The sequence below is a fragment of the Anastrepha ludens genome, chromosome 6, assembly GCF_028408465.1.
Source record: "Anastrepha ludens isolate Willacy chromosome 6, idAnaLude1.1, whole genome shotgun sequence".
Lineage (NCBI taxonomy): Eukaryota > Metazoa > Arthropoda > Insecta > Diptera > Tephritidae > Anastrepha > Anastrepha ludens.
This window is the reverse complement of record NC_071502.1, coordinates 4,000,120-4,026,714: the sequence shown is the minus strand read 5'-3', so window position 1 is coordinate 4,026,714 and position 26,595 is coordinate 4,000,120. Positions and strand designations below refer to the sequence as shown.

The 26,595-nt window shown below is 35.3% G+C and overlaps 1 protein-coding gene across 5 annotated transcripts in view; it reads left to right on the top strand.

The window, feature by feature from the left end:
- The window catches only part of LOC128866862 (phosphatidate phosphatase LPIN3), a 96,726-nt gene extending 75,014 nt beyond the window's left edge, over positions 1-21,712 (top strand). For 3 of the 5 annotated variants that reach the window (XM_054107881.1, XM_054107880.1, XM_054107882.1), the window contains 12 exons: positions 1,957-2,443; positions 4,031-4,236; positions 6,288-6,419; positions 6,696-6,825; positions 6,885-8,002; positions 8,071-8,167; positions 8,564-8,692; positions 8,845-9,034; positions 10,293-10,522; positions 10,591-11,091; positions 11,163-11,266; positions 12,525-13,475. In XM_054107881.1, coding sequence (XP_053963856.1) covers positions 2,264-2,443; positions 4,031-4,236; positions 6,288-6,419; positions 6,696-6,825; positions 6,885-8,002; positions 8,071-8,167; positions 8,564-8,692; positions 8,845-9,034; positions 10,293-10,522; positions 10,591-11,091; positions 11,163-11,266; positions 12,525-12,897 — 3,390 coding nt within the window. In that variant the 5' untranslated portion in view covers positions 1,957-2,263 and the 3' untranslated portion in view covers positions 12,898-13,475. Of the gene's footprint in view, positions 1-1,956; positions 2,444-4,030; positions 4,237-6,287; positions 6,420-6,695; positions 6,826-6,884; positions 8,003-8,070; positions 8,168-8,563; positions 8,693-8,844; positions 9,035-10,292; positions 10,523-10,590; positions 11,092-11,162; positions 11,267-12,524; positions 13,476-17,602 lie in introns of those variants that run through there. The other 2 variants (XM_054107886.1, XM_054107883.1) reach the window with 2 other exon arrangements.
- The last annotated feature ends 4,883 nt before the right edge of the window (positions 21,713-26,595 follow it).

The following is a 26,595-nucleotide window of genomic DNA, read 5'->3' as shown; positions in this document are numbered from 1 at the left end:
TACGAAAGCCGATGGTTCACATCAAAATCAAAAAATCAGGTAGTGAACGAAAATATTTTGAAACAGCAAGGTGAGGAAATACTACACATAATTCGCACTTTGGAAATACCTAAGAGAATTGCAAGGTCAATAGATTTTCTGGGGTCCGCCCTGAAATTTATAGCCGGTACCCCGGACCACGAAGATTTTGAACTGCTCTTGACAAAGGAAAGCATACTAATAGAAAACAACAATAGGCAGATTAGAATTAACTCCGATTTACAAAATAGAATTAACGAAATTACCAACCTAATCAATACACTTCGCGGAAATCAAACGGATTGGATATTAAAAGACGAGGAAACATTGCTCTGTGAAAATTTGGTAAGAAGAAATAACCATATAATCAGCCAACTAAACAGACTAGCACTCTCCATTGTGTTGGCAAAAAGTAATATCATAAATCCACTTATTTTGGATGACGAAGAGATGGATCAAGCGTTCAATTCCGAACAATTACCCTTTAGTTTAAGTAATTTACTTTTAGTATCTAAGGTAAAAATTTTGCAAAGTTCTGATGTTATTTACTATATTCTTAAGGTTCCTAAGGTTACAAATTTCTGTCAATTCCTAAAAATCTATCCTGTAGTCCATAATAATAGTATCGTAAAGCTAGAGACCACGCTTGCGGCAAAATGTAGCGATACGTTTCAACCACTCGAGAACTGCAATGACACTCTGGTAGCTAAAGTGTGCAAACCGGCTCACTCAGATTGCTTGGGTCAGATGCTAAATAATAACACAGCTAATTGTTCATCAGAATCGGCATATCACATACCATCAGTTCAAAAAATAGAAGAGGGCATCATTATTCTTAACAACGTGCAACCAACGACAATATTTGATCAACGAAAATTGGAAATAAGGGGAACGTATCTGCTTCTTTTTCGTGACTCTATCACCATAAATGATACAACTTACGTGGTAAAAAGAGAACCGACTTATATCCAACCACATCCTCCAAAAACCGTATCCATTAATTACTTGGAACACCATACGAGTTTGTCCCTACCATATTTGCACCAAATTTATATCGACAACATCTCTCGCATTCACGAATTGAAGGAGGGTATATCTGTTCATCGTAATTTGTTCTGGACGATTTTTTCTTTTCCTCCATTATTATTGATCGCAATAGCAATTTTTTTCATCCACCGCAGAAACAAATTAGCAAGTAATAAAGTAAAAACTCAGAGGGCAGTAGAGGAAATTTTGGCACGAGTCGAGGACGGCTCGTCTTAAGAGGGGGAGAAGTTAGCGCATTGCACACTTGCAAAGCTAAAACAGAGATTTGATGATTCCCTTGAATCACTCCCACGCTACTGGCTGTTCGTAATTAGATCGCACAGCTTACTCCTACGCCTGCCCGTCTTTTGGATTTTGCAAACAAATCTTACAGCGGTCAAGCTGATCATCAATTTACGTACGTGACTTTTGGCAGCTTGAGGAATGCAGCTGAGAATGCATTCGTACCAACATACAAACAAAGCTGCCGGCGCAACTACACCAACACAAACTCAATAGCTACACCGCAAGTAGGGATTTAGGGTAGATTGTAAGAATATAGTTTTTAGTTGAGATTGGAGTTTAATAAAGAACGGTCGAAAGTTGAGATTGGAGTTTAATAAAGAACGGTCGAAAGTTGAGATTGGAGTTTAATAAAGAACGGTCGAAAGTTGAGATTGGAGTTTAATAAAGAACGGCAAAAAACAGAAAAGTTGTACATGCATCAGTTTGTAGTCTCGTGAGTGAAATCGTATCACAAACCCTACACGTTTCTGTCCTTAAAAGGCTTCGCGTCTAATGAACTTTGAATTAGTTACTTTATCTTGATGTCTAGAACTGTTATTCGGATGTATTTTTATATATTTATAATTACACGCATTCTAATTGTGTTTTTTTTTCTGTTTTCTTCAGATAAGCCTAACGGCCAACTACAAAGGCAACCTGGCACTAAAAACATGGCTGAGAAAAAATTATATTGAAAAACAATCGTTCGTGTGTTTAAGTACTAAACGGAATCTAATAAATAACTGGTGATTAAAAATTTGCCATTCAGTGTACGTCAGAGCAGAAGCAACATCGAAGCCAGCCCCACCGCCAACTTTCAGTGCGCGAAGACGCTTTCAAGAAAGAAGTCGACTAGAAAAAAATTCTTAATTAAAATACTAACTACTAATAAATTTTAAACTAAACAAAATAAAAACAAACAAAAACAGCCAACATGAATAGTCTTGTAAAGGTTTTCAGTAACTTTAGGGAGTTTTACAACGAAATCAATGGTGCTACCCTCACCGGCGCCATCGATGTGATCGTTGTGGAACAGCCAGATGGTGAATTCCAATGTTCACCATTTCATGTGCGTTTCGGGAAATTGGGTGTATTGCGCAGTCGTGAAAAAGTGGTAAGTGGAATACGTAGGTGTATATACCTGTGATCGATACTCTAACCTGAAACTGCAGTTTATTAATTTTAATTCCTTGGCAATAAATTTTGTTTCTCTATATTACCGTTGTTTTACTTTGATTTGATTTAGTGTAACCAAATATATTTTAATTTATTGATGTGTTCTTTAAATGTAACGTAAAAAAGGAAATATTTGAAATAAATATTTGTCAATATTTCGAGTGCAATTTCTAAATAATACAATAGTATACATAGTTTTAAATTGAAACAATTGAATCATGTTCCGTACTTGAAATAAACTCCTTATGGTTAAAATAATTTTAGTATTGTGAATTAAGTGGTGATCGATACTTCAAATGCATTCCACATGACTAAAATATTTTTTTTTATATTTTGAATTAAATTTTGTTCGATACTTGAAATACATTCCACACGTCTAAAATAATGAATTAAGTGATGTTAGTATATTAAAGGGGGGAGCCTGGTTTATAAGGTCAAAAAAATCAAAATTTTTTTCGTTTTAAGCGATTCCTAATATATTTCAGAATATTCACACAAAGTTACAGAGCCTAATTCTCAATATTTCCGTAGATACAAAGCCAAAGATAGGCGAGCGTTAGGTAGTTACGCTGTGATCGGACAGCTATAGTACAAACTTTATCTTCTTTTCTCGACTTTTAATTTTTATGATTTCTTTGAATTGGCGTACATGAATGAAAAAAAAACGAATGAACCTTTTAAATGAATCATAGCTTATTTCCTTTAGTATTAAGTTCTCTTCTATTTGAACTAACAAAATAGATAAAAAAAAATTTTTCAAGATTTTTATACCAAGTTGAAGTGAATTTTTTTTTATAGAAAGGCATTTTTTTCTTTAAAACCTCCAAAAAGTTGAAATTTTGGAATTTCTCTCAGTTTTCTTAGTTCATCTAGAATAAAAAAATCATGATAATTAAAAATCCATTTGAATTTTTTGCTTTAGATAATAATTACGAGCTGTATCTTGTACGCCAGTTGGAAACTCCAGCGTTGCAGCGCTCAACTAATTTCTATGTTAAACATTTTTTTCAACTTATTTTAACCAGTACAAAAATTTTTTGTACTTTATAAATGTTCATTAAAAGGTAGAAAAAACTTTGCAGTGCTAAATTAATTTTTTCCTTAAAACAAAATCGCAAAGAGATGCAATTTTTAGACCTCCCCCCTTAAATACATTCCACTTGACTAAAAATAAAAAATTATTAAGTGCTGTTCGATACCTGATATGCAATTCAAACGTCTAAAATATCTAGTTTTAATATTTCGAATTAAATGTTGTTGGGCATTTGAAATGCATTCCACTTGAATCAAATATTTTTATTATTTTGAATTAAATGAAATACATTCCACATCTCTAAAATAATAATAAAACTAATAAAGTGATGTTAAATACTTGAAATAAGAAATTTATTTAGTGATGCTCTTTACTTGGAATGCATTCCCTATGTCTAAAATAGTTTTAACATATTGAACTAAATGTTGTTAGTTACATGAAATGCATTCCTCATGACTAAAATAATTTTAATATTTTGAATTTCCTTTCCAGGTTGATATTGAAATAAATGGCGAACCAGTTGATATCCACATGAAATTAGGCGACTCAGGTGAGGCATTTTTTGTAGAGGAATGCCTCGAAGAGGATGGTGAGGAATTACCGGAGAACATGGCCACATCGCCTATACCAAGTAGCTATTTTCCCAGCAAATACGGCAATGATGCATTAGAGGATGACATCCTTGAAGGCACAACCAAGTGAGTTCTGATTTTTTTCTCATCCTTCATCCTTAGCGGTAGTTTTGACTTTTGAGTAGCAATGCTGTTGTATGCATAAATGTTCAACTTTGTTTTGTTGCATAGGCATTTTCTTTTATCGACTACATACTACACTACGTGCATATTTCACCGTGAATTGCATTGTACAGGGTGTGTACGGTATTTGAAGACAACTTGAGAATAAAAGTAATTAGCTTTTGTTTAGCACAAAATTTAATGAAACTTCACGAATTGTTTACACGACATTATTATATACTCGTGCATATCTATAAAATCATTCAAAAAAATGTACATTAGTTGCTATAAATTGTACAACCTCGATCCAGCTCCGGAAACGATTGCATGCCCGCAGCAAATACTCCTTATTTATATTCACCATAACGGTATTAATTGCAGCCTTCAAAGAAAAAATGGTGTTATGGGGATGCTTACTGGTTTCACGCTCAACCACGTTCCATACGTAGTTATCCAGAGAATTAAGGCCTAAGGGGTTAGACAAGCGTAAGATGGGTGTTATGTCGTCATGGAAATTTTCAGCCATTCAATCTGGTGTTGCCATCGCTTCGTGAGAAGTAGCAGAGTCTTGCTGAAAGATGTATGGGCTGTCAACGCGTACACTATCAATACAGGGTTCCACTACTGTCTCTAGAACCTCGATATATGCAACGAAATCCTTGGGTAAAGAAAAGTGGTGGCACGACATTCCTTTGTTGCTCACAACACCTAAAATCATAACAGAGACTGGAAACGTCGTGTACATGACAACAGGAACCTCTGTAGGATTGGAACATAGCCATCAATCATTTCTGCGATTGGCCTCAGAAAAAAACTTTAACATCTCAGACGCTTCAGGGTGTTGAATTTTGTTTAGAAGGCGTTTCGATCGGATAACTCGCTGTTCTCGTGTTTCAGCGACATAAACTGTCCTCTGCGCACAACGTAAGTTTTATACCAGAGGTCTTCAAAAACAACTCTTCGAAAAAGACCCTCAGAAACATTATGTTCCCTCGCAAAGGCCCTCATTTAGTTTGAAGGGGCCTCATCAATAATCGCTTGCACTTGTTGAATAATTTCTGCAGATCGGACAGTGTCAGAACGTTCCTCGTGTTTTTCGCGTTTTGCAACAAATTCTGCATAGCCGCCTGCTGCTTCCAAATACCGGCAAACCTTATGAACGAATGAACGGCTACGGTGCGCTAGACAGGACTAGTTTACTAGGGGGGCCGCCCTTAGTCGGGAAAATCCGGAGTCATTCCGGTGACGTAGAACCGGCTGCAATGGAACAAAACACCACTGCAACTACTGGACCGGACAGTACACATACAGACAATCATTAAACGACATTCGTCGGGAGACCTTTACCAACTTCCTAAATTCCCGACCCTCGAATGCCATTATCGGAGTTCAATCACCACCTATTGCAGACGAAGAACTTCAGCTGCCTCGCGACACCCACATAACTTTGGCCCGATACGTTCTGGATATTGTAGCAGATCAAACTCCTACTTATCCAAAATCGACCACAACATGCCCAATATATGCTCAGCATGTGAAGGCACACCGCACAACACTAACCACCTATTCACATGCCCTATACGACCTTCTCGCCCAACACCCCTCTCCCTCTGAATCAACCTGTCGAAACAGCACGTTTTCAGGGTCTACCGTTAGATGAGTTAGACAAAGATGACCGTTGACTACACTCCACTTTCACAACAATGAATGAACGAGTGGACTTAAGAAGATTAGAGATTTCTAAATCTGTGTGATTTACACGGATAGCGACGATAACTATGCAGTTCATTTCTTGAGTTAGGTTGTAGTCCTCCATCATGTCTTATCCGCGAATAGCAAAAAGAAAAAAATGGTTTCGAGAAGTTATAGCCACATATATGCTTGTCCTCAACTACCGTATGCACCCTGTACTTATTCGCTTTTTGGCCTACATTCTTGTATTACTTTTCCATGTTCTCATTTGATTTCGATTTTTAATTTTCTTTAAAATGTTTATTTTTCATTATTCTATATAGAATTGCTAGAGATGATATTCAACTGCCGCTACCATTGCCGCGTCGTAATTCCATTGACTTCTCAAAAGAGACCGAAAAGGAAGATCAAGTGCCGAAATTTGAGAATCAAGTCTCAGATTTTAGTCACAGAAGGTAGTGTTACTTTTTAAGTTTCTACATAGTATTTTTAGTGTAGCATTAGAGTTTTCTATTACTGATTTATTTTGTAATTATTCCACATTTCTTCATTGTCATGTACATACATACAGACATAAATGTACAGTATTTATAATTTTTAACTATAAAACATTTTTGTGAATGCCCATAAATTAAAAAGTAAGGTATTTAAGTTGAATTTAATTCGATAAAAAAAAAACAAATATTTGTGCGCGTCAATAACGCAATAAAAATATACTTATGTTTTTGTAGACATACAGACAATTTACTGGAGCGCCGTAATCTTACCGAAAAACTGCAGGAGTACACCACTCAAAAGTTGCGAAAGGAGTGGGCCGAGCATGAAGAGATTTTTCAGTTTGAGGCCGTTGAAAGAGAGAAGGTGAACTAAAAACGTTATAATTAAAAAATAATTTAAAATAAACTGTTAATTTTTTACAGGAATGGATTAACAGCATTCCAGCCGAGGGCAAAACGCAACAAAAACCCACTACAACTGTAGCACCAACCCCAGCCATTGCAATACAGCCGCCCCCTAAAGAAGAGCCTGCCTCGAAAGAGAATAATACGCAGTCAGCTACCTCACTGTCTGCTCCTGTCGCTCCTGCCACTACGGAGAGCGTCTCCAATAATACTAGCCCAAAGGACGAGTCCAAAGGTGGCAAGAAGAAGCGTCGCAAGAAGTCACAAATGAAGAAAAAGAATGCGCAGCGTAAGTCTTCGTCGAGCAGTTCGATTGGTAGCACAACACCAGGAGAGGGTGCTAATGGAAATAACACGAATGTCGACGAGGGTGACGGCATTTCCATTTCCAACAATACCAATTCATCGTCGAATGAAGAAGTTGCCACCGCGAAGTCAAACAATGATCAGCAGTCGGCACCTTTGGCTTCCGCTATAGCTGGTGATGAGAGTCCCATCAGCGAAACGTGCCAAACATCACCAATTACGCCTAGTACACGCATACCAGATCTAGATATACATTTCTTCAGTGACACCGAAGTCACGCCATCTGGTGGGGCGAGCGGTTGTGTTGGGCGCGGATCTGGCCGCCCCTCCACCCCTATACAGAGTGATAGCGAATTGGAGATATCTTTGCGTGAAAAGGATGTTGATACCGAATTGATGACCAATTCAGCTTCATGGAAATGGGGTCAATTGCCCACAACCGAAGTGAGCGACAAGGGTGACGTGGGCGGTGATCAATCGGTGCAGTCACAGGCGCAACGCAACTCCATGCTAAGTGGCATGTTCAATTTCATGAAGAAGACAAATAAGATGCGCAAGCAAGCAACAGATGGTGGTGTGTATTTGTCGGATTTGGATGCGGAGGGTATGGATCCGGAAATGGCAGCATTGTATTTCCCACAACCTCTGCTCACGAAACCCACAAGTAATACAACAACTGGCAGCGGAACCGCGGCCAACACGCTACTCCACTCTGGCGATGATGATCGCGAAAGTGGCAACGGCACGAGTTTGCCGCATTCGCCCAGTTCAATGGAAGGGCAAAAAAGTGTCGACTCAGACTATGAGGATGGCAAACCACAGGATCCAAAGTAAGGAAACCGTTTGGAATATAGGAAAAATGAGAAATTATTAATTTTCCTATTGCTAATTCATTAAGGTACCTGGACTTTGTGGCGATGTCTTTGTGTGGCGTAAGCGATAAGGGCGAGCCATCGGATGAGGAGTTCGATCACCACCTGATAAAATATTCCGATGTAAGTTGATTGTTAAGTGCAAAACGTCATACGACATTTTGCAACACATTTTTTTTTTCAATATTTATTCAATTAGTAAGCCTTTTTCCTTAACTAATTGTCAGCAAGTATTGCGCACATTAACTGCACTTCTTTTGTACTTAAATTTTCTTTAACATTATTTGTTTTTCTACACGAATTGAATATTTGTCTATAATTCTACACTTGCAATTATTTTTAGTTCCTATAGATTTGAATATAGTGCAATAGTTACATTAAAGCTGATATTCTGTAGAAAACAATTAAGGCTTTATTTTGACAACAATTCATTTGCTTGCATACATATTTTTAAACACTCGACATTAAAAACAATTAACTAATTGCAATTGCACACAAATATACCAACCATTGTCCTAGGTTTGCGAAAATCCCAGTTTGTTCTCATCGCCAAACCTAGTTGTACGCCTGAATGGCAAATACTACACCTGGGCGGCTGCATGTCCAATTGTCATGACCATAATAACATTCCAGAAACCACTAACTAACGTAAGTTTACAAGCACGTCTACTAATGGCAGCAATGCTTCGCTTAAAAAGAAAGAAAAATAAAAAAACTTATTGTAATAATCAACATTTTGTAAAAAATTTACTAAAAGCGAGTACCAAAAATCTTTTTTTGTCAATAATGTGTAAATATAGGACGCTGTTGAGCAGCTGATGGCCAATGCCAAACAAGATGGGGTGGCGCACAAGAATGAGCCAGACGGCGCTACGGCTGGCGTTAGTGCCCAATCGAAACGTTCCTGGTGGAATTGGAGGCGCTCTCAGGTTGGCGCCACTGCTAGTTCTACAAAAATTTCCAAATCGGAGGACAAGATTGACGAGCGAGGTTGGTTAATAATTGATGATCGTATTGAAAATGTAATAAACTGAGAATTGTGGAAATTATTCACTAGAGTTAGCATTTTTTTGCGGGCTTATAGAGTGACCAGATAGCAATGCTAATTTTTCCAATTGTTATGTTTCAGCACCTGTTAAAACTACAGATGTCCTCAAGGTAAGGTTTGCCATCCATCGTGCATCGTTTCACGCTTGTCGGAATTGTGGAAATTGCAAAAAAAAAATTATCGAAATTTCCGCCGTATCGGAATGGATTGGTGCGAGACTACCAACGGGAGTGCATAGGTTCTAATTTTCGTGCATGAAACAACAAAATGAAAAAGTTGTTTCTAATAGCGATCGCCCCCCAACAGGCAATGGCAATTCTCCCGGTGTATTTCTGCCATGAAAAAGCTTCTCATAAAAAGCCATTTGCCGTTCGGAGTGGGCTCAAAAGTGTAGACAGATCCCTCCATTTGTTGGACAACATCAAGACGCGCAACACAAATAAGAGGAGAAGCTCAGGCAAACACCTAACAGCAGTGTAGGCGCCTATCATTTATTTTTTTATTTATAAATGCGGGATTCAGTGTTTTGCCCAAAAAATATTCTTCTCGAACGAAGTTAATTTCTAGCTCAGGGGCTGCGCCAACAAGTATAGTCGATGTGGTTTATGGCATCGCGGCATCATCGAACCTTCTTTCTTTCAAAATGATAAAAAATACACCGTTACTCTCAATGACCCTCGGCATAGAGTGATGTTAACCGACTTTATGTGGTCAATCCCGAAAATCGATTTAGCTGATCTGTGATTCCAACAAGACGGTGTTGCATACCATACAAGCGCCCCAACGCAGTTGTTAAGAGAAATTTGTCGATTGGCTCACCTCACGTCGAGCGTTCATCAACTAGCCTCCGCGATCATGCTACTTTAGACCACTCGATAATTTTCTCTAGGGTTACGTGAAGCCCTTAATCGACGCTAGCAACCTAACCATACCACTTTGGAGAATCTATTACCGCACCAGGTTATCAAAATTGTACCAACGGTTTAAAGCATCATTTGAGTGATCTGCTATTCCATGCACAATGACATGAATGTAGCTTCAAAATAAGATCAGAATAAATTCTTGTATATATTCTTGTTGTTTTATTTAAATAGAGTTTCCTATCGTTCTTGTCTGGTCACCCTATATTTATTATGCTCAAAGAAATATTTTGTTCATAGAAGTAAATATTTAATTAACGCACTTTGTAATGTTTTTCAGATTCCGACCAAGCAGCTGTAGCCACACAAACTACACGTCCCAACTCGCCAGACATTAGTGAGAACACGCTTAGCAAGACGGACTCGACACTCAATGCTGAAAACACTTCGGCGCAAGTTGAAAATCTAGAGGACTTGTCACAAGCATCGTCGAAAGGTGACCCAAGCAGCAGCAATAGCAACAAAAATGAACGTTACAAGAAGAGTTTGCGTCTAAGTTCCGAAGCAATTGTAAGTTTCCAATCTACAAATGCCACAAGCCTTCGTAATTTATGCTTGATTTTCCTCACTTCTCTTAGAAACAATTGAACTTGAAAGACGGCATGAACGAAATTGAGTTCAGCGTCACAACCGCCTACCAAGGTACTACACGCTGCAAATGCTACCTATTCCGCTGGAATCACAACGACAAGGTCGTCATTTCCGACATTGACGGCACCATTACCAAATCTGACGTGCTCGGTCACATTTTGCCTATGGTGGGCAAAGACTGGGCTCAATTGGGCGTGGCACAATTGTTCTCGAAAATTGAGCAAAATGGCTATAAGCTTTTGTACTTGTCAGCACGTGCCATCGGACAATCGCGTGCTACACGTGAATATTTACGTTCCATACGTCAAGGTGATGTCAAGTTGCCTGATGGGCCTTTACTACTTAATCCAACATCGTTAATTTCGGCATTCCATCGTGAGGTGATCGAACGAAAGCCTGAGCAATTCAAAATCGCTTGCCTATCCGACATACGGGAACTGTTCCCCAAAAAGGATCCATTCTATGCTGGCTACGGCAATCGCATCAATGTACGCTGATATGATTACAAGATTTATATTTCTTATTAATAAATCAAATGTTTCTTTTTATTATTATTCAGGATGTATGGGCCTATCGTGCCGTGGGTATACCAATTATGCGTATTTTCACCATCAACACCAAAGGCGAGCTGAAGCACGAACTCACACAAACATTCCAGTCATCGTAAGTACCTAATGAAACATATATCGAATTAGACTCATAAATCAGCCAAGTCAATTTGTAGTCGTTAACAATTAACCATTAAAACGTCTATGAAATCGTCTAAAGTGGTGGTGTAAAGTAAATGTGGTGAATGTCTGTAAATTACAAATTACAAACATACACAGCTTGTAAAGATATTTTCCATGGAATGCGCTTGAGTCTCATGTCCACAAAAATATTTATAGACGCATATACAGATGATATACAAAGGCGGGTGGCGGGAATTTTTTTTTTTAATTTATGAAAAAGACTTTGAAAATTAAAAACTTGAGATATTTGTGTGAGTAATCGCGCTACATACAGATTTTACTGTTATAGCATAAAGCTGTAACTCACGCCAATCCGCTGAGCTATCAATCAGTCTTTTCTACGGTAGCCGAACTTACGCTAACCGAAACTTTAACAGCATTCCCCAGAAATGCATAGGAATTGTTGTAGGCTAATCTATTAATCGCTTTCCTGTATGAAATGCGCCTGGAACTTCGGCTTATTTAACATTTATGTACATACAATTAAAATTTTGAGCTTCCATCTAAGGTTTCTAAAACAAATGTAAGCGATGCTTCGCGAAAAAAAGGGGTTGGCCCTTTTTGGGTAATTGGCTTAGATTCACATGCTTAAATAAATCTTAACAAGCAGGTATATTATGTTTTATGGGGCCTTGTGGGAAGCCTTGGTAAAACTTAATACGTAAGCAAAGCATTGATAAATAAATTAGAATTATTTTTAAACGAGTGTACATAAACCTATCTCATTTGGTAGCACGAATATGTAATATATTGGAGCAGGCGTTCAATAACATTTATACTTAGGACTTTTCAAAAACATTCATCAATTTACACTCTGAAGCATTAAAAATAGTTAAAAGGTGTATGCTATTAAATACGAAACACATTCATGTTAATAATACTCATGTAATTGGCTAATACTGCAAAATACCAGAAAAAATTATGTACATGCCTTTTGAAATTAATCTACACATCACAAAATATCATACGCCCATATTGAATGTTGCAAGAAAAAAACAAAACAACCTCATCAATAATAATAATAGTAATATTAACTGCTGCTCGCTCGTACACAACAACAAAAAATGTCCATAATCGCCAATGCACTTGTATGAAACTAAAATTATACTCACTCCCAAACGATTTGTGCATTCATTTGTGAAAGTGAAACCGAAAATATATTTTCCAAACGCTTTGCAAAATTTTTGTAGCGGTTACATCAACCAGTCGCTCGAAGTCGATGAGTACTTCCCAACGTTGGATCTCAATGTCTTCGAGTATCGCACCGACACTTTTGACGACGATGAAGAAGAAGACGAATTGCAATTCAGCGAAACGGATGATGGCATAGAGGATGTAAGCGTCAGTGACGGAGGCATAGAGGTCGATGCAGACAATGATGATGTTTATCTCGATGACTACGCAAACGAAAACGTTGATGTTGCAGTTGCAGTTGCTGAAGAAGAGCGTGGTCTGATAATGCTGCTGGATGGCAACAAAGTAACTACAACCGATAGAAGGTTTGTAGAGACGCGTAATACCATAATCACCACTAGCCACACGGCGCTTGGGGCTAACAACTGAGCACGGCACGGCGGCAAATATTTGCTTCTCGGCTCCCGTGGGGCTACTGATGAGTCTTCCATTGTGAATATAGCGACCTGAGGGAATTTTACAAAGTATTCTGAATGTTAGTTGTTAATGTTGGCTAATTTTTTACATACAGATATGTACATATATAAGTAGAGATGCCTTAGTGCGCGTTTATGGTGGAGTTAAGCATAAAATGATCAAATGAAATTGATTGTGATAATTGTGATTAAGTTTTGAATATAGTTGTGAGACGTCTGATATTCGTCGGTTATTTTATCTAGATAAGGTATACCCATTTGCATACAATCGTACACTCACAATAACAATATACACAAAAGCTTTCACAGCGCATACGTTTATTTAACACAAATATAAAATCTTATAAATTACTTATAAGGCTAGTCAGTGTATGAAATTTAAAGAGTCCTTTGAAAGGCTTTGTTATATAGGCGTAAGAAAATAAGAAAATGTAAATGTATTTATAGGCGTTACAGTATGTACCTTAACTATGTGCATATGTATGCAAGTTCTAAATACAAATACTAAAAATATTGTTTAATGAATTTTAATTCAATTCAATACTTTTTGCTAATTAACTTAGCGTTGGGTTTTGTAAGGAAAAATGCTGATAATAGTGCACATCACGATGATGTTTTTAGATTTAATCCGCAAGCTGGACTGGGATTGTTTTTTGTTATATTGTTTTTTTATTTAATTTTATTGCAAATTTTAATGCAAATGCAAATAATATTTTATGAATTTTGTTGTGCACTTTTATTATTTACTATATCGTATTAAAGTGATGCTTTAGTATTTTTATACTTCCTGTAAACTTTTAAAACTATTTACAAATATGTTGTGTATGTATGCACACTCGTATGCATATAAAAGTATATTTCTTAAAAAATTTGTATATTAAATAAATTTCAAAATTACGTATTTTTGTTTGTTTTATTTTTCTTTTTTAGTGGATATTTTTGTAGTGTTGAAATATTTCAAATACGATTATTATGCAATGCAATTTTAAATATAAAAAAAAATTTTATATATTATATAAAAAAAGAAAAAACAATTATATTGTACTAGAAAATCGCACTCCTTTTTTCAATTATTCCAAACTTTAGTTCGATACTTTAAAAATGTAAATGTCTGTTATGTAGTGTAGTACTTATGCGGGAATTCGACATTTAAATGTTATTGGTATAAGGACCAACTTATTTTGTTTAGTTTTAAACTTCACGTCTGTTTCTACAGTTGATGCCTCCAAACGACAAATGTTCATCTTTAAGAGACTAAAAGATGCTACGCACAAACGAAACCTTGTCGTCTGTTTTATGTATCTAAAAATTGGCGCAAAATTAATCATCCTATCGAAAGGTTTATAATTTTTGCAAATGGCGTCGTACGTCAAACATATTTCACATTTGTGAACTACTATACACAGCTGCAGTATACAAATAGACAAGCAATAAAGCGCGTGAAGGTCAAAATAAACATAATTTTTTTATTTATTTTGCGCATATCAATTTAAAAACTTTGTGAGTACGAAAAAGAAATATTTGTATATATTTGTCTCGACAAAATGCATATTTTAGGTGCTATTTAGCAGGCGTTTCTTGTAAAGAACAGAAAGGTTACCAAATGTGCACGAATCAACCAACTTGAAAGATAATTGCATGCTTTGAGGCGCTAGAGCTTTTTATGTTTCTTATATCAGACTTAACGCTTCAGTATTTGGTTTTTTTTTCTTTAATTCTTGATAAATTATACATTTAGCTGACATTCTCAATTGAAAATAAACAAACTATTTAAGAAAAGCATCATAATCCATATTATAACGGAACATAGGGCTTCAGTATAGTTTCAGTCAATCACATTGACGGCGAAGAACGATAAAACGAACAAAGCTCAACCTAAACTCGTTTTTCAACCGAGAAGCGATTATTGTTTGAGTTTTTTTTTTACGTGTGCTTTTAGTTGCATGACGCCGCAAAATAGGCAAAGGTTTCTGAAGAAGCAAAAACCATTACAAAACTTTAACAAAATCAAATTTGTATTAGCATTAAGAATTGGCCGATATACTTTAATGCTCACATTATTTTAGTATAAGCTGATGAAAATTGTAAAAAGGAAACTACAACTAATTCGATATAAATACAGGTGGTACCTTTAAAAAATTTAAATTTCTCCTTTAAATGCCTCGAAAGGTATATTAAATATTAAATAGGTATAAGAAAATATTAAAGAGGTATAATAAAATAGTTACACCAAAGAAGACGCGTATGGTATATACTCGTTCCCGCGACAGTCGGTTCGACCGGAACGACCCGGATTTATATCCAGCCAAGGAATGTCACATCAGCAGTATTCCCCGTAAATGTATGGGGAATGTTTATGCTGCTAAATGTATGGGGAATGATTATACTGATCAACAACAACAGTATATACTCGTACAGGATATACACATCAGCGCACGACCGGATATACTCGTTTTGCTTTTAAGCGAAAGCGTGGAAATTTCGGTTATATCAAAACATGCTAAGGGCTTTTATTCGACGTATTTATATATTAGAGTAATTCAACTGGAACCGTTTAACAAATTAAGAAAATTAAAAGCTCGCTCGAAAACAGCTATTTGTTTGAAAATTTTCTAAGTAAAAAGGGACCTGCACTTTTTGTAAAATTTATAACTCTGTATGCTTGAATGCATCAGAGGCATATGTAATAGTGTGGTGTATGTATGATAATATACCTAAATTGCGGATAGGTACCAGTTAACTTAACTTTACGGATAAGATAAAGAATTTTGGTTTTATTCTTAACTTAAAACTTACCTCTGCTGACCATATAAATGGGGTTGTGAGAAGTGTATACTACATTGCGTGAACTAAGAGTCTCTTCAACATTCCCACCACTGAAAAAGAGACGTAAATTAGTTCTCATTACTGACGCTGAGCTGGTATACAGCGAACTGGACTCAATAGCTTGAGACAAGCTTAATGTGGCACTTAATAATGCTACGCGTTGTGTATATGGGATTGGTAGCTACGAGCATATCTCTGCCTGGCAAAAAAAGATACTGGGTTGTTGTCTTGAAAATCATCTGTCTGCTGGGAATTTCATATTTATGTGCAAACTTACTATACCTATATATTCAAGTTACCTTCCTATCTGCTAGAGAAGTTGATACCAGCAAGGTCTCAGAGACACAATAGTTTCATTTTTCCCAAATTTAATTGCCTAGCATTAGCTAAATTATTTTTCATTAACGCCGTTAGAGTGTGGAATTCATTACCTGAAACTGTGAAGACTGGACTTGGCAGATTTATATACAGGGCAAACGTCTATGGTTCCACGTTTGATTGCATGGAGTTGGGGCATTGTTTTTCTCTTTATTCTCTAATAACTACTTATCTCCTAATCTTCCTTTTTTCCGACTATCAAAGCCGTATTTTATTATTATTGTTAAGTTATGTTGGATTAATTTATTAATAATTGTTGTAAAAACTTAGATTACATAAAAAGTTTTCATGTTAAAATCATTCTAGTTGCATATAATAATGTTGAAGTACCATTAATAGACCTAAGACGAAAATGAAATGAAAACATAGTCATCGAAGAAATCTAATTGCTTTTGATTAATACATTATATTGATAGTAAGGAGATTAGAATTTAAATAATACACGATTTTCAAACATTATGCACACACACAATAACAGCACAAGCACTTTATCTACATTCAGGCATTTCTTTTAACTCTTCCTGTGTTTTGTAATATTATTTAAAAAACTCTTTTTAACAATAACACCAAGCTTCAAGCTAAATACCATTTAGGGCTCGTGTGCACTTTAATTTGTTATGGGTTTGGTCATGCGATGGAAAAAAATTTAATGAAAATTAACATCCTGTATAAGCCAATAATACCATCGAATTTAGACTTAAGGGGGAACACCACTGTGAACGCGTGAAAATTAAGTGATTTTCATGAATTTTTGTTATAAGTTGGGATGATTATTTGAGGATCGGACAAATTATAATTTACATTACATATATTCAACTATACTGACACAAATTTCTATTAAAAAATATTAAAAATTACAATTGTTATTAATATTAATGCAATGACGTCATAAAAAACGGATGCACCCTGGTGGCCACGATACAGCGGTGAAAAATCATCTGAAAGCAAACAATTAAAAAAATTCTTAATCTATACATCACAATGGCTATCGTCCTACGTGGCGGTTTTTTTTTTTTTTGTTTTGTTTAGAAAATGGTGCAGGTTTGAAAACTGAGTTTGTGTTTTTACCCTTTTTTTGTTTTCGAAAGGCTTGAAAAAATATTAATTTTTGGAATTTTTAAAAACGGCTTTGTACGACTGTAGCCAATAAATGTACAACAATTTAAAAACACAAACTTTAATCGGTTCATAAGTCTTCGAGAAATCGAGGTCATCGTGTTCAGAAAAGTCGTTTTGAGAAAAACGCGTTTAAAGTTTTCATTGGCTGTTGTAACTTCTACCTGCACTTATTGTATTGGGTATAACTTCATCCATCATGAACCATAAATTTCAGGTGTTCAACATTCGTTTACTGCAATTGACTTGGATTTGAATTTTGAACTCTTTCGCTTATATTTTTTAAGGAATTATAAAACTAATAATTTTCATATGTCTAATATTTACTCTTTTTAAAGCTACTGCAGCATGGCGTACATTGTTGATCAACTATTTCCACCGATACGCGACGATGAAGGCGCTGTGGAATACTCTAATTTCAACTACTGGCGTGATCCTATACCAGATCTGGACTTAGTTTTAGATAGTGCCGACGCAGATGCAAGCACCAGCAATAAAACTGAAGTCAATGCAATGTTGCAAAAGGGTTTAGCAACCATTCCAGAAAACTAATAATCCCTTTGAAACAAAAAGAAAACTAAAGAGTAGTAAGAAAATAACTAACACTTACAGCAAAAAACTGATAACTGAAAATCATACCAAAAATGTTAGAGTAAACAAAAGTAATATTTTTGAATTTATGTATAAATACGAGGTAGTTGCGCTTATACGCTTGGCAAGTTTCTGTATGCTCTTAGCAATAAGTTAGTTTTGAGTTTTTATTTAATTACACCTATGGAACATGTGACCGCGAAACAAGAGGAAGATCTGTCTTAATGTAAAGTAAACTGCATACTCTATATAAACAATAAACGGTGGTCTAAAACATTTTCAGTATTAACTTGAGAAATGTTTATTCCATGCTTCATTTAAAAAAAGAGAGATTCAATGGAATTTTTCTTTTGTCTAAATTACCTCAAAAAAGTAAACTTAATTTTTTTAATATTTTTCTGTTGAATTAAAACATGTGTTCGTGTGGCGGAGTATGCAGTTTTTTCTGTTAGACTATAGTAAACTAACCTAAGTGGCCATGAGCCATGTCAAGCTTATTTTTCATAACGCATTGTTATGGAAATGATGCTTAGAAAGAAGGAAGTCTTCAGCAAACAATTTATAAGGCTTTAAATTGCAACTAAGAAAATTGGCATTCTCCAGATTTATATTTCACCAGCTTTAGCAACCTGGATATGCATACAAACACAATTTCGACTAGGTTATAAAATCAATGGCAAATGAGCATTCACTGAAAAAAGTGCGATTTACTCCATCTGAAGGCAACGCACGCTACACATATGCTTCCTGCTCCCAAAATACACATACGTAATTTGTGTTTGCTTTGTTTGGCCATTACTATGTATATTGCACTTAATCAATTTCAAATTTATGCAACCATAAAAAGCCGTATTCCATTTTAGATTTTCCTTAACTCATTTCATCTACTGACTTGAAGAATGGCAGATGAGTAATAATACAATACGCATACATGCACAACTGCAAGTAATCCAACTTAAATGAAAGTTCAATATGGCTGAGACTTTTTCCTTTTTTTCGGCAAACAGATGTACACATTTTTTGAACCTTTGAAAAATGTGTAAATCTCATACTGATACGTAATACGAGTATTGCTTTCCAATTAGGCGTAAACTTATTAATCGATTTCAATTTTCAAAAATACCGAATAAATTTTCGTATTTAAAAGCATTAAATTTAATAATTCATTAAGAAGAAGCTGAAAAAAATTCATTGAACACACAATTTTTCTAAAGTTGAAAAAAAAACTTACTTAATTATTTTCATATAGACAATGATTTTTTGTTTGAGAATATTGAGAATGCCTTCCACTATTTGGAATAAACTTAGGAGATTTGTAAACATAATCCCAATTCGAACTCAGGTCTAAATGCTTATTTGACAAAAGGAATTTTAGGTAAATTGTGGGTTCGAATGAATCCGAATCAACTACATAAACAACTAGGAACCTGTTATACTTAATTGGGCGTAATATTTTAAGTTTATTTGACTAGTAATTATACACGAATGCCCTGGCTTGACCGCCGTAGCCGAATGGGTTGGTGCGTGACTACCATACGGAAGTGCACATATTCGAATCTCTGCGTATAAAATGACACGAAAAGTTTTTTCTAATAGCGTTCGTATTTCAGCAGGCAATGGCAAACCTCCGAATGTATTTCTTCCATGAAAAAACTCTTCATAAAAAAACATTTGCCATTCGGAGTCAGCTTCACACTGCAGGTCTCAAACATCTTTTTTATTTATATTATTATGATTTTTATTTGTCTGGTTTTCTTGACACACCACACTATGCACATTTGATAGATCAAAAATATTGGAATAAGCAGATATTTTATCATATCTTGCAGCACGTATTTAGCGATTCGTTTCTCATCAAACAACATAATTAAAAACTTAATAACGGGAAAACTTGGGAGGCATATAGAGGAAATTTTAACAGCAAAAGCATATTAATCGTATCTTTTGCATCTTAATAATTTCTCTGATACTTTCAGTAGTGTTTCTATAGGTCTGTTCATGTAAAAATTATCCAATAACTTTAATTCTCAGAATTCGCTCTCAAAGAGAAAAATATCGAAAAAAGTACATGGACGCAAAACCAGTAACAATTTGCAAGTTTACGAACAGCTGATTAAATTTTTGGCGTCAAAAAACACATTAATTAAAATTTTCAGTTGAGCCAACTCGTCTTAACCTGTTAAGCGATTATTTTTTTTTAGACAGCTCGATTTAGTGTGCTGAAAATATTGGATTCACCGTGGGCGTTGGCTGAACGATTATGATAACGATCATCAGGAAATTCAGTGTTCAGGCTTACTTTATAATGTCTAAATAACAGAGAAATTTTCGTTTTTTGCTTAACTTTAAATTTCATAGCGAATGCAATTTCCTTTGTATTTGAGAGCCTGCAGCAACGATGACTGGAGGCTGTGGTTCATTTAATATATAACTTCAAATAAACTCTATAAATGTTATCTAAAATTTATTTACTTACATTCACCATTTTTTAAGTTTAGATCTTTGACTCAATTCGCAAATTTTAATTCGTGTTTATTTTTACTTTGCCATCAGCTGTTTTACTGTATGCAGTAAAAACTTACAACTTCCCCTCAAAATGAAATGTCATTTTGCTCTCTCACTTTCCCCTACTTTGCAAGTTTTTTGGTTACCTGAACACCAAAACCTGATAGTTTGTAGCAATTTGCTTCATGAACAGACCATATAACGTGACATTTAGAGAGAGTGCCAGACCCGCCATTTACATATATTTTGAGAGGCGGCCACTGAAAAAAAAATTTAGAATTTGTGCAAATAAGCATTTTCTATTGCATTTCTCACCGATCGGAAGAACGTACTTTTTTTACAAACTTTGATTTAACTACCCCAATTTATCATTTATGTACCCTATATCATTAGCTGCTTTTATATTCCTACTACTTTTAATTCAAATTTGATAATACTTAATATTTAAGGCGGCTAATATTGTACGTAATTCAAAGTTCCATTTTAACATTAAATGAATGTTGGTTGTCGGACTTCCCTTTTTTCTGCTAAGAACTAGAATACGCTCGTAATTTAATAGCGCTCTGTAATTTAGGTGGAATTTTGACAAAACAGCTTAACTCGTCTTAGCACTTTCTCGCAGTCAAGCACTAAATTTTGTGATTTCTAATTTAATATTTAAACTATTAACTTAACTTCATAAAAGTTGGCATAAATTATTAAACTCTTTTGTGTGAGATCAAGTATTTATTGATTTAAGAGTTCGAACTGCTAAGGTCAATTAGGTTGTTTTGTCAAAAGTTCAGATACGAGATATGGATACGGGAATTATAAGAATTTAGAATTTCTAATGTAATTTTAGTGCTCGATTTTGCTTTATTTTCAACAAAAAAAAAATTAGAAAATTGTGATAATTTTAAGACCTCTATTTAGTAGCAAAATGCATTTGAATTAAAAAAATACATATTTTCCCCTATTAAAAATATTTTTTTATTGAAACTATTATTCCTTCTTTAGTTTTTTATTAATGAATTTTTGTTATTGTGATATCTTGAAAAGAGCAACTCTTGTAATACAAAACATTCATCTACATTTTAGTTACATATAAATATATGAATTTTTGTATTGTTTTCTTAGACTATTTTCAATTAAGCTTTAAATCACTTAAACTATAATTTTAACGTATTTATTCCACTTCTCATATAATTACAAATTTATGATTACAAATTTATAATTAATTGTTCACAATATTATTTAATTTCTTTTTTAGTTCTTGGGTTTGCGTATATGCTTGTATGTTTTTAGAATAAAATTAAATAATAATAAATTGACTGCAGCAGATGCGTGATAGATAATACGTTCGCACATGATAAGCTGTCGTTTTTTTCATGTGGCAATAATTTTTCAACTCAAATTTAAATTTTAGCTTAGAAAAGCTTTTATTGAAAATTTATTTAAAGAACTTTATAGCACAACAAACTAAGAGTAAATTTGATTACCAAACATTATAATCATAAAACAATGGAAAAATACATAAAATGTGTCCAATGTGTATTGACTACAAATTAATGGAAATAAATTTCAAAATACAAATAACTCATGTTTTTCATTCTGCCTCGTTTGTTATTACTATATACTTTATGTGCATGTGGCTCATTCCACGATTGGCATTTCAACAAAACATTTAGGGCTAGTTCTTAAATTGTAAGGGGAGGTACTGTCAGATACTGTTCTTTTATCTTAGTTTTCACTTCCAGCCGAATGAGTAATATCAATAAGTCTACTGTAATGCAAGCTAAGTTTCCGTTAGTTTGACAATAAATATGTGTTCGAAGTTGTTGTGAGCATTGCATTGAGAAAAGCGAGAGAAGGTAGCAAAACAAAAATCAAGAGTGCCTTTATACGAATATGTGGATATGTGTAACGTTAAACCTTAAAAACTAAACTGAAAAAAATTAAATAAAAACAAAAAAAGTATAAAGGATATACAAACGCAGCTTCACACACGTGTATATGTATTAGGATGGCTAAAAAAAAACAATATATATTTTTCTTTCTTAATGGTACTTTCTAAATTTGCTCTATGGCCAAAAAGCTTAGACACCTATTGTTTAAACTTTTTTTTAGTTCTTTGAATCTATGCCACCAACGCTTTGAGGGGTTAGAGGTAGTCAGAATTTTCTGGATTTTTTTTGCATTTTCTTAAAGCATTTTGTTTTTCCTTGTTCACTCCACTCGGGAGCATAGGGCCATGACAAGACTCAGTTTTGCGTTGGTTTCGTTAATCTATTTTGCTTTCTGGCAGGGTAGGTGATTAGCCTGCCGCTACCAATCCTAAGTGGCGGGAATGCCCACCTATCGTTGTTTAGGAACAACGCCTTCTAACTGTTTAGCACGCCATCTGTGTTTCACATTTTTCTGTCAGAAGGAACATACATATGGTTGAGAACTTCACTAAAATTTGGTGTGTCTGCGCTATTACCGCGATTGCCGGCTTCCTCTTGCTGGCGCTACTGATACAATGTTTTTTGCTTGTTTTAGCAACCACAATGCAAGTAATGCGCTGACTTTTGTGCGGGAGTGGGGATTGGATTGGAAGCACTTACGCTAGACTACCGAGGCCGCATAATATCTTAAAAATATTGTGTGAAAATTTGAAGTGAATCCGACAAATACTTTCGAGTCATTCAACAATTAAGAAAGGGCGCTCGTGCGCTCTGGAGCGTTCTGTAACTAAACACCGCTTGGTAGATTTCAATAAAATGTATACTTCTTTCGAAAACCATAAAAAACTCATGCCTGATCAAAGAATTTTTTTCAAGAATTTCGATTTTTTTTTAACAATTGTTGGTTTTTTTCTCGAAAATCTGAAAAAATATTTCCTGCGGCCGCCATATTGTTGATTTGAAAAAAAGCTTCGATCAGATACAAGATTACAGATTATTAATAAAACTAATTTCTCTTGTCCGATTGATTTTAGATAAATCTCCAAGGACTTGTGATAATCACCGCAAGGACTTGTGATAATCACTTCTGGAGAAACGGGCTCCACACAAGCAGCCATAACTTTTACAATTATTAATTTTTTTCGCCGAGTTTAAGCAAGCGCGTCAGTAGTTTCTTTCTCGTGCTAACCGGCGCCAGTTAGAAACACCAAGTGAAGCCAAGTCCTTCTTCATCTAATCTTTCGAACGCAGAAGAGGCCTGTTGTTGCTGCTGTCGGATATAAATCCAGGTCGTTTCGATAACGTAGAACCGACTGCCGTGGAAACGTGGAAGAGGCCTCCTCTTCCTCTGCTACCACCTGGAACCACATTGAATACTTTCAGAGGCAGAGCGTTTGTATTCAATCGAATGACATGACTCAGCCAACGAAGCCGCTGCGCTGTATATATGTAAAGCTCATACTGCTCATGGTTCCATCGCTTATGATACTCGCCGTCACCAACGTGCAAAGGTCCAAAAATCTTACGCAGTATCTAGAAAACGTTACTTTATGACATTTTGTATGTCGATTCTTTACGCACCAGTTATATGGCTTATTGAGTTCTGAGTCATTAAGACAACTAACCTCAGAGTAAACTTTCAAGTCATCTGCATCTTAAAAGGAATCTAGTAACACAAAAAAATATCGCTTATGAAGGGAATAAAAAATAGTGGCCCTAAGATGCTACCCTGGGGAACGCCAGAGATACCATCAATAACAACATTAGAACTTCTGTTGTTCAGATATGATTTAATCCGTTCCAAAAAGTTAGAATGAAACCTAAAATTTGCCAATTTAGCAACTAAGATTTTGTGCGAAATCGTATCAAAAGCTTTAGACAAATCAGTGTAAGTGACATCCATTTTGACGCCTCGTCGTTAGTACGCAAATCATTTGTTTTGCATACAACATTAATTGGTCATTTTCCTACTGGTACAGTTCTAGTTACTATGAAACTAGTATGACTTTTTGCACCACATACGAGTTCATGAACCAGAATGTTTGGCGAGGCTTTTCTCTGCCCATAACTATTTCACGATCTTAGTGATGGGCAATTGAAGACAGTGACAGCAGACAATGCGTTCGTTCAGTACCCAAGTGCTATGACTCAATTACTGATTACTTAATAAAAAAATATGCAGTATATCGTAAACACAAACAATGCAATTTAATCTTGGCAACAACAAGTTTGTTTTTATTTGTGCATTGGATTCGTATTGTGGCATGACTCGAAATACCATACATAATCTGACAGACCCACCAACTACTTTGGATAAATTCCAAATCACATGGAAAAGTACCACTGCTGCTCAGATGTGCCTTAATCAAATTAATTGAATTAGTTTAAGTCAAGAAATAATTTCGCGAAAGCTGTATCTCTCACAACTATGTACATATACATATGTGTGTATGGATACAGTGGCGGTTATGAATATGTGGGCACGTGAAGTATATTTTTCGCAACTGCCATAGCCGAATGGTAGGTTCGAAACCCCGGCAAGAAACATAAATTGAAAGAAAAATGTTTCCTCATAATTTAAACATTTAAATAATTTCGGACGTCAAACAATAGCCTTGAGAAATGTAAAAACTTAGCCTTTTATTTTGAGAGTTATGCTTTTTAAACGCTTTGCACGTTAAAATTCCAGTGATTATGCGTTTAATAAATCAAAAGAGATCCCTTTTTTTTACTTATGGTTTATAGCAGCGGCGGTGGAATTGAGATATTCGCTCCGATTATGATCCAGCTTTGTGCACACTCCGAATATAAATTAACTACCTACTCAGAAAGGTGTTCATAAAATATGAGCCTGCTAGGCGCATTCCATTCTGCCCTTTACTAGGCCAACAAAGCACGAACACATACACTTGTATGAGGAAAATGGCACACAGTGCTATCTCGGTAATTTGGACAGCCAGCCTGAGGCCATGCGGATTACTGGAGTGTTCGGATTTTCCCTCCGTTGTGCACACAGGTCTTGCCATATCTTTCCCGACTTTGAACGTGAATTTAACATATTTCTTTAATAGGTAACGACTTGAGCTTTCAGGTAGCTTCCTAAAATTTAATTTTCTCTCTATTTATGAATATAACCTTGTAAAAAGGATCCTCGAACAGGGCGAAACCAGGATTTAAAAAGTTACATCTTCGGTTGAAGACCTCGGGTCTGGCTGGACATTTTTACAATCCGCAGCTATGCGCCAAAAAACTATAGTTAATTTACTCTACTAAGTAAAGTTAATTTACTTTCCACCGTTCATTATACCAAAGATTGTGAAGGCGAAGCAAAAAACTATAGCCCATTATTTATCAAATGGGCTAACAAGTCAATGGCCCTTTGTGATGCGAGGCGAAATTTTTTGACGACTATCGAATGATTATCGAATACATTGGTCTTTGCAAACATCGAAAATCGTATGAATAATCCAACTGTTATTTCTCAAGTCACTACTCATTTGGCTATGGAATCATTTTTCAACAAACCAATAACTATCCCTGTGAATATTATAGTCACCCAACTAACCGGAGCTGATACACTCACAGCGTAGAGATATTTTCGTCTTTGTCTACAAGGAGGCGAAAAGCTTCGCCGAAAAACTCGTTTCTATTGTATTGTATGCAAGAATCCAGTAGGTCAACAGCACTCAAACATCTCCTCTACATGTTTTGCCTTCCACCGCATCCATAAATATCATTTCATATTTCACCATAAATTTCATTGTAATTAACATTTTTTCCTTCAACCTTCTCTGAAATGAGTCCAAATAAAGAAGAAAACAAAAAAATCCTTTTTTTCTCAAACCAAAATAATTTCAGCGATTATTTTTGCTTCTGTAGGTAACTCGATGCATGCCAAAACCAAGGAAAAAGATAAGAAATTGAAAATATATACCTGCTAACTTAAAAATGAATAATAAATGTGGCGCATTCGCCACATATTCCCATACAAATGCATGTGAATGGGGGATCTGGCCAGACGAAGGTGCACAACCGAAGGTATTAAAAAAAGGTGTCCAACGGAGGGTTATAGATAATGAATGGCAGTAAGAAAATTAACAACATAGTTTTGAAAATTCATTTTTATTGAAGAAATTTGGTTTTATTAAAATTTGCAGATCTTGACGGTATAAATCTGTAAAGTTTTAAAAATGTACCTAACTATGTCTAGATTTGCATTTATTACCGTCACTGAACATATGCACATATGTATGTATATGTATGTATGTGCAACTGCGTACATACATACACATGTACGTCCTTAATTATGT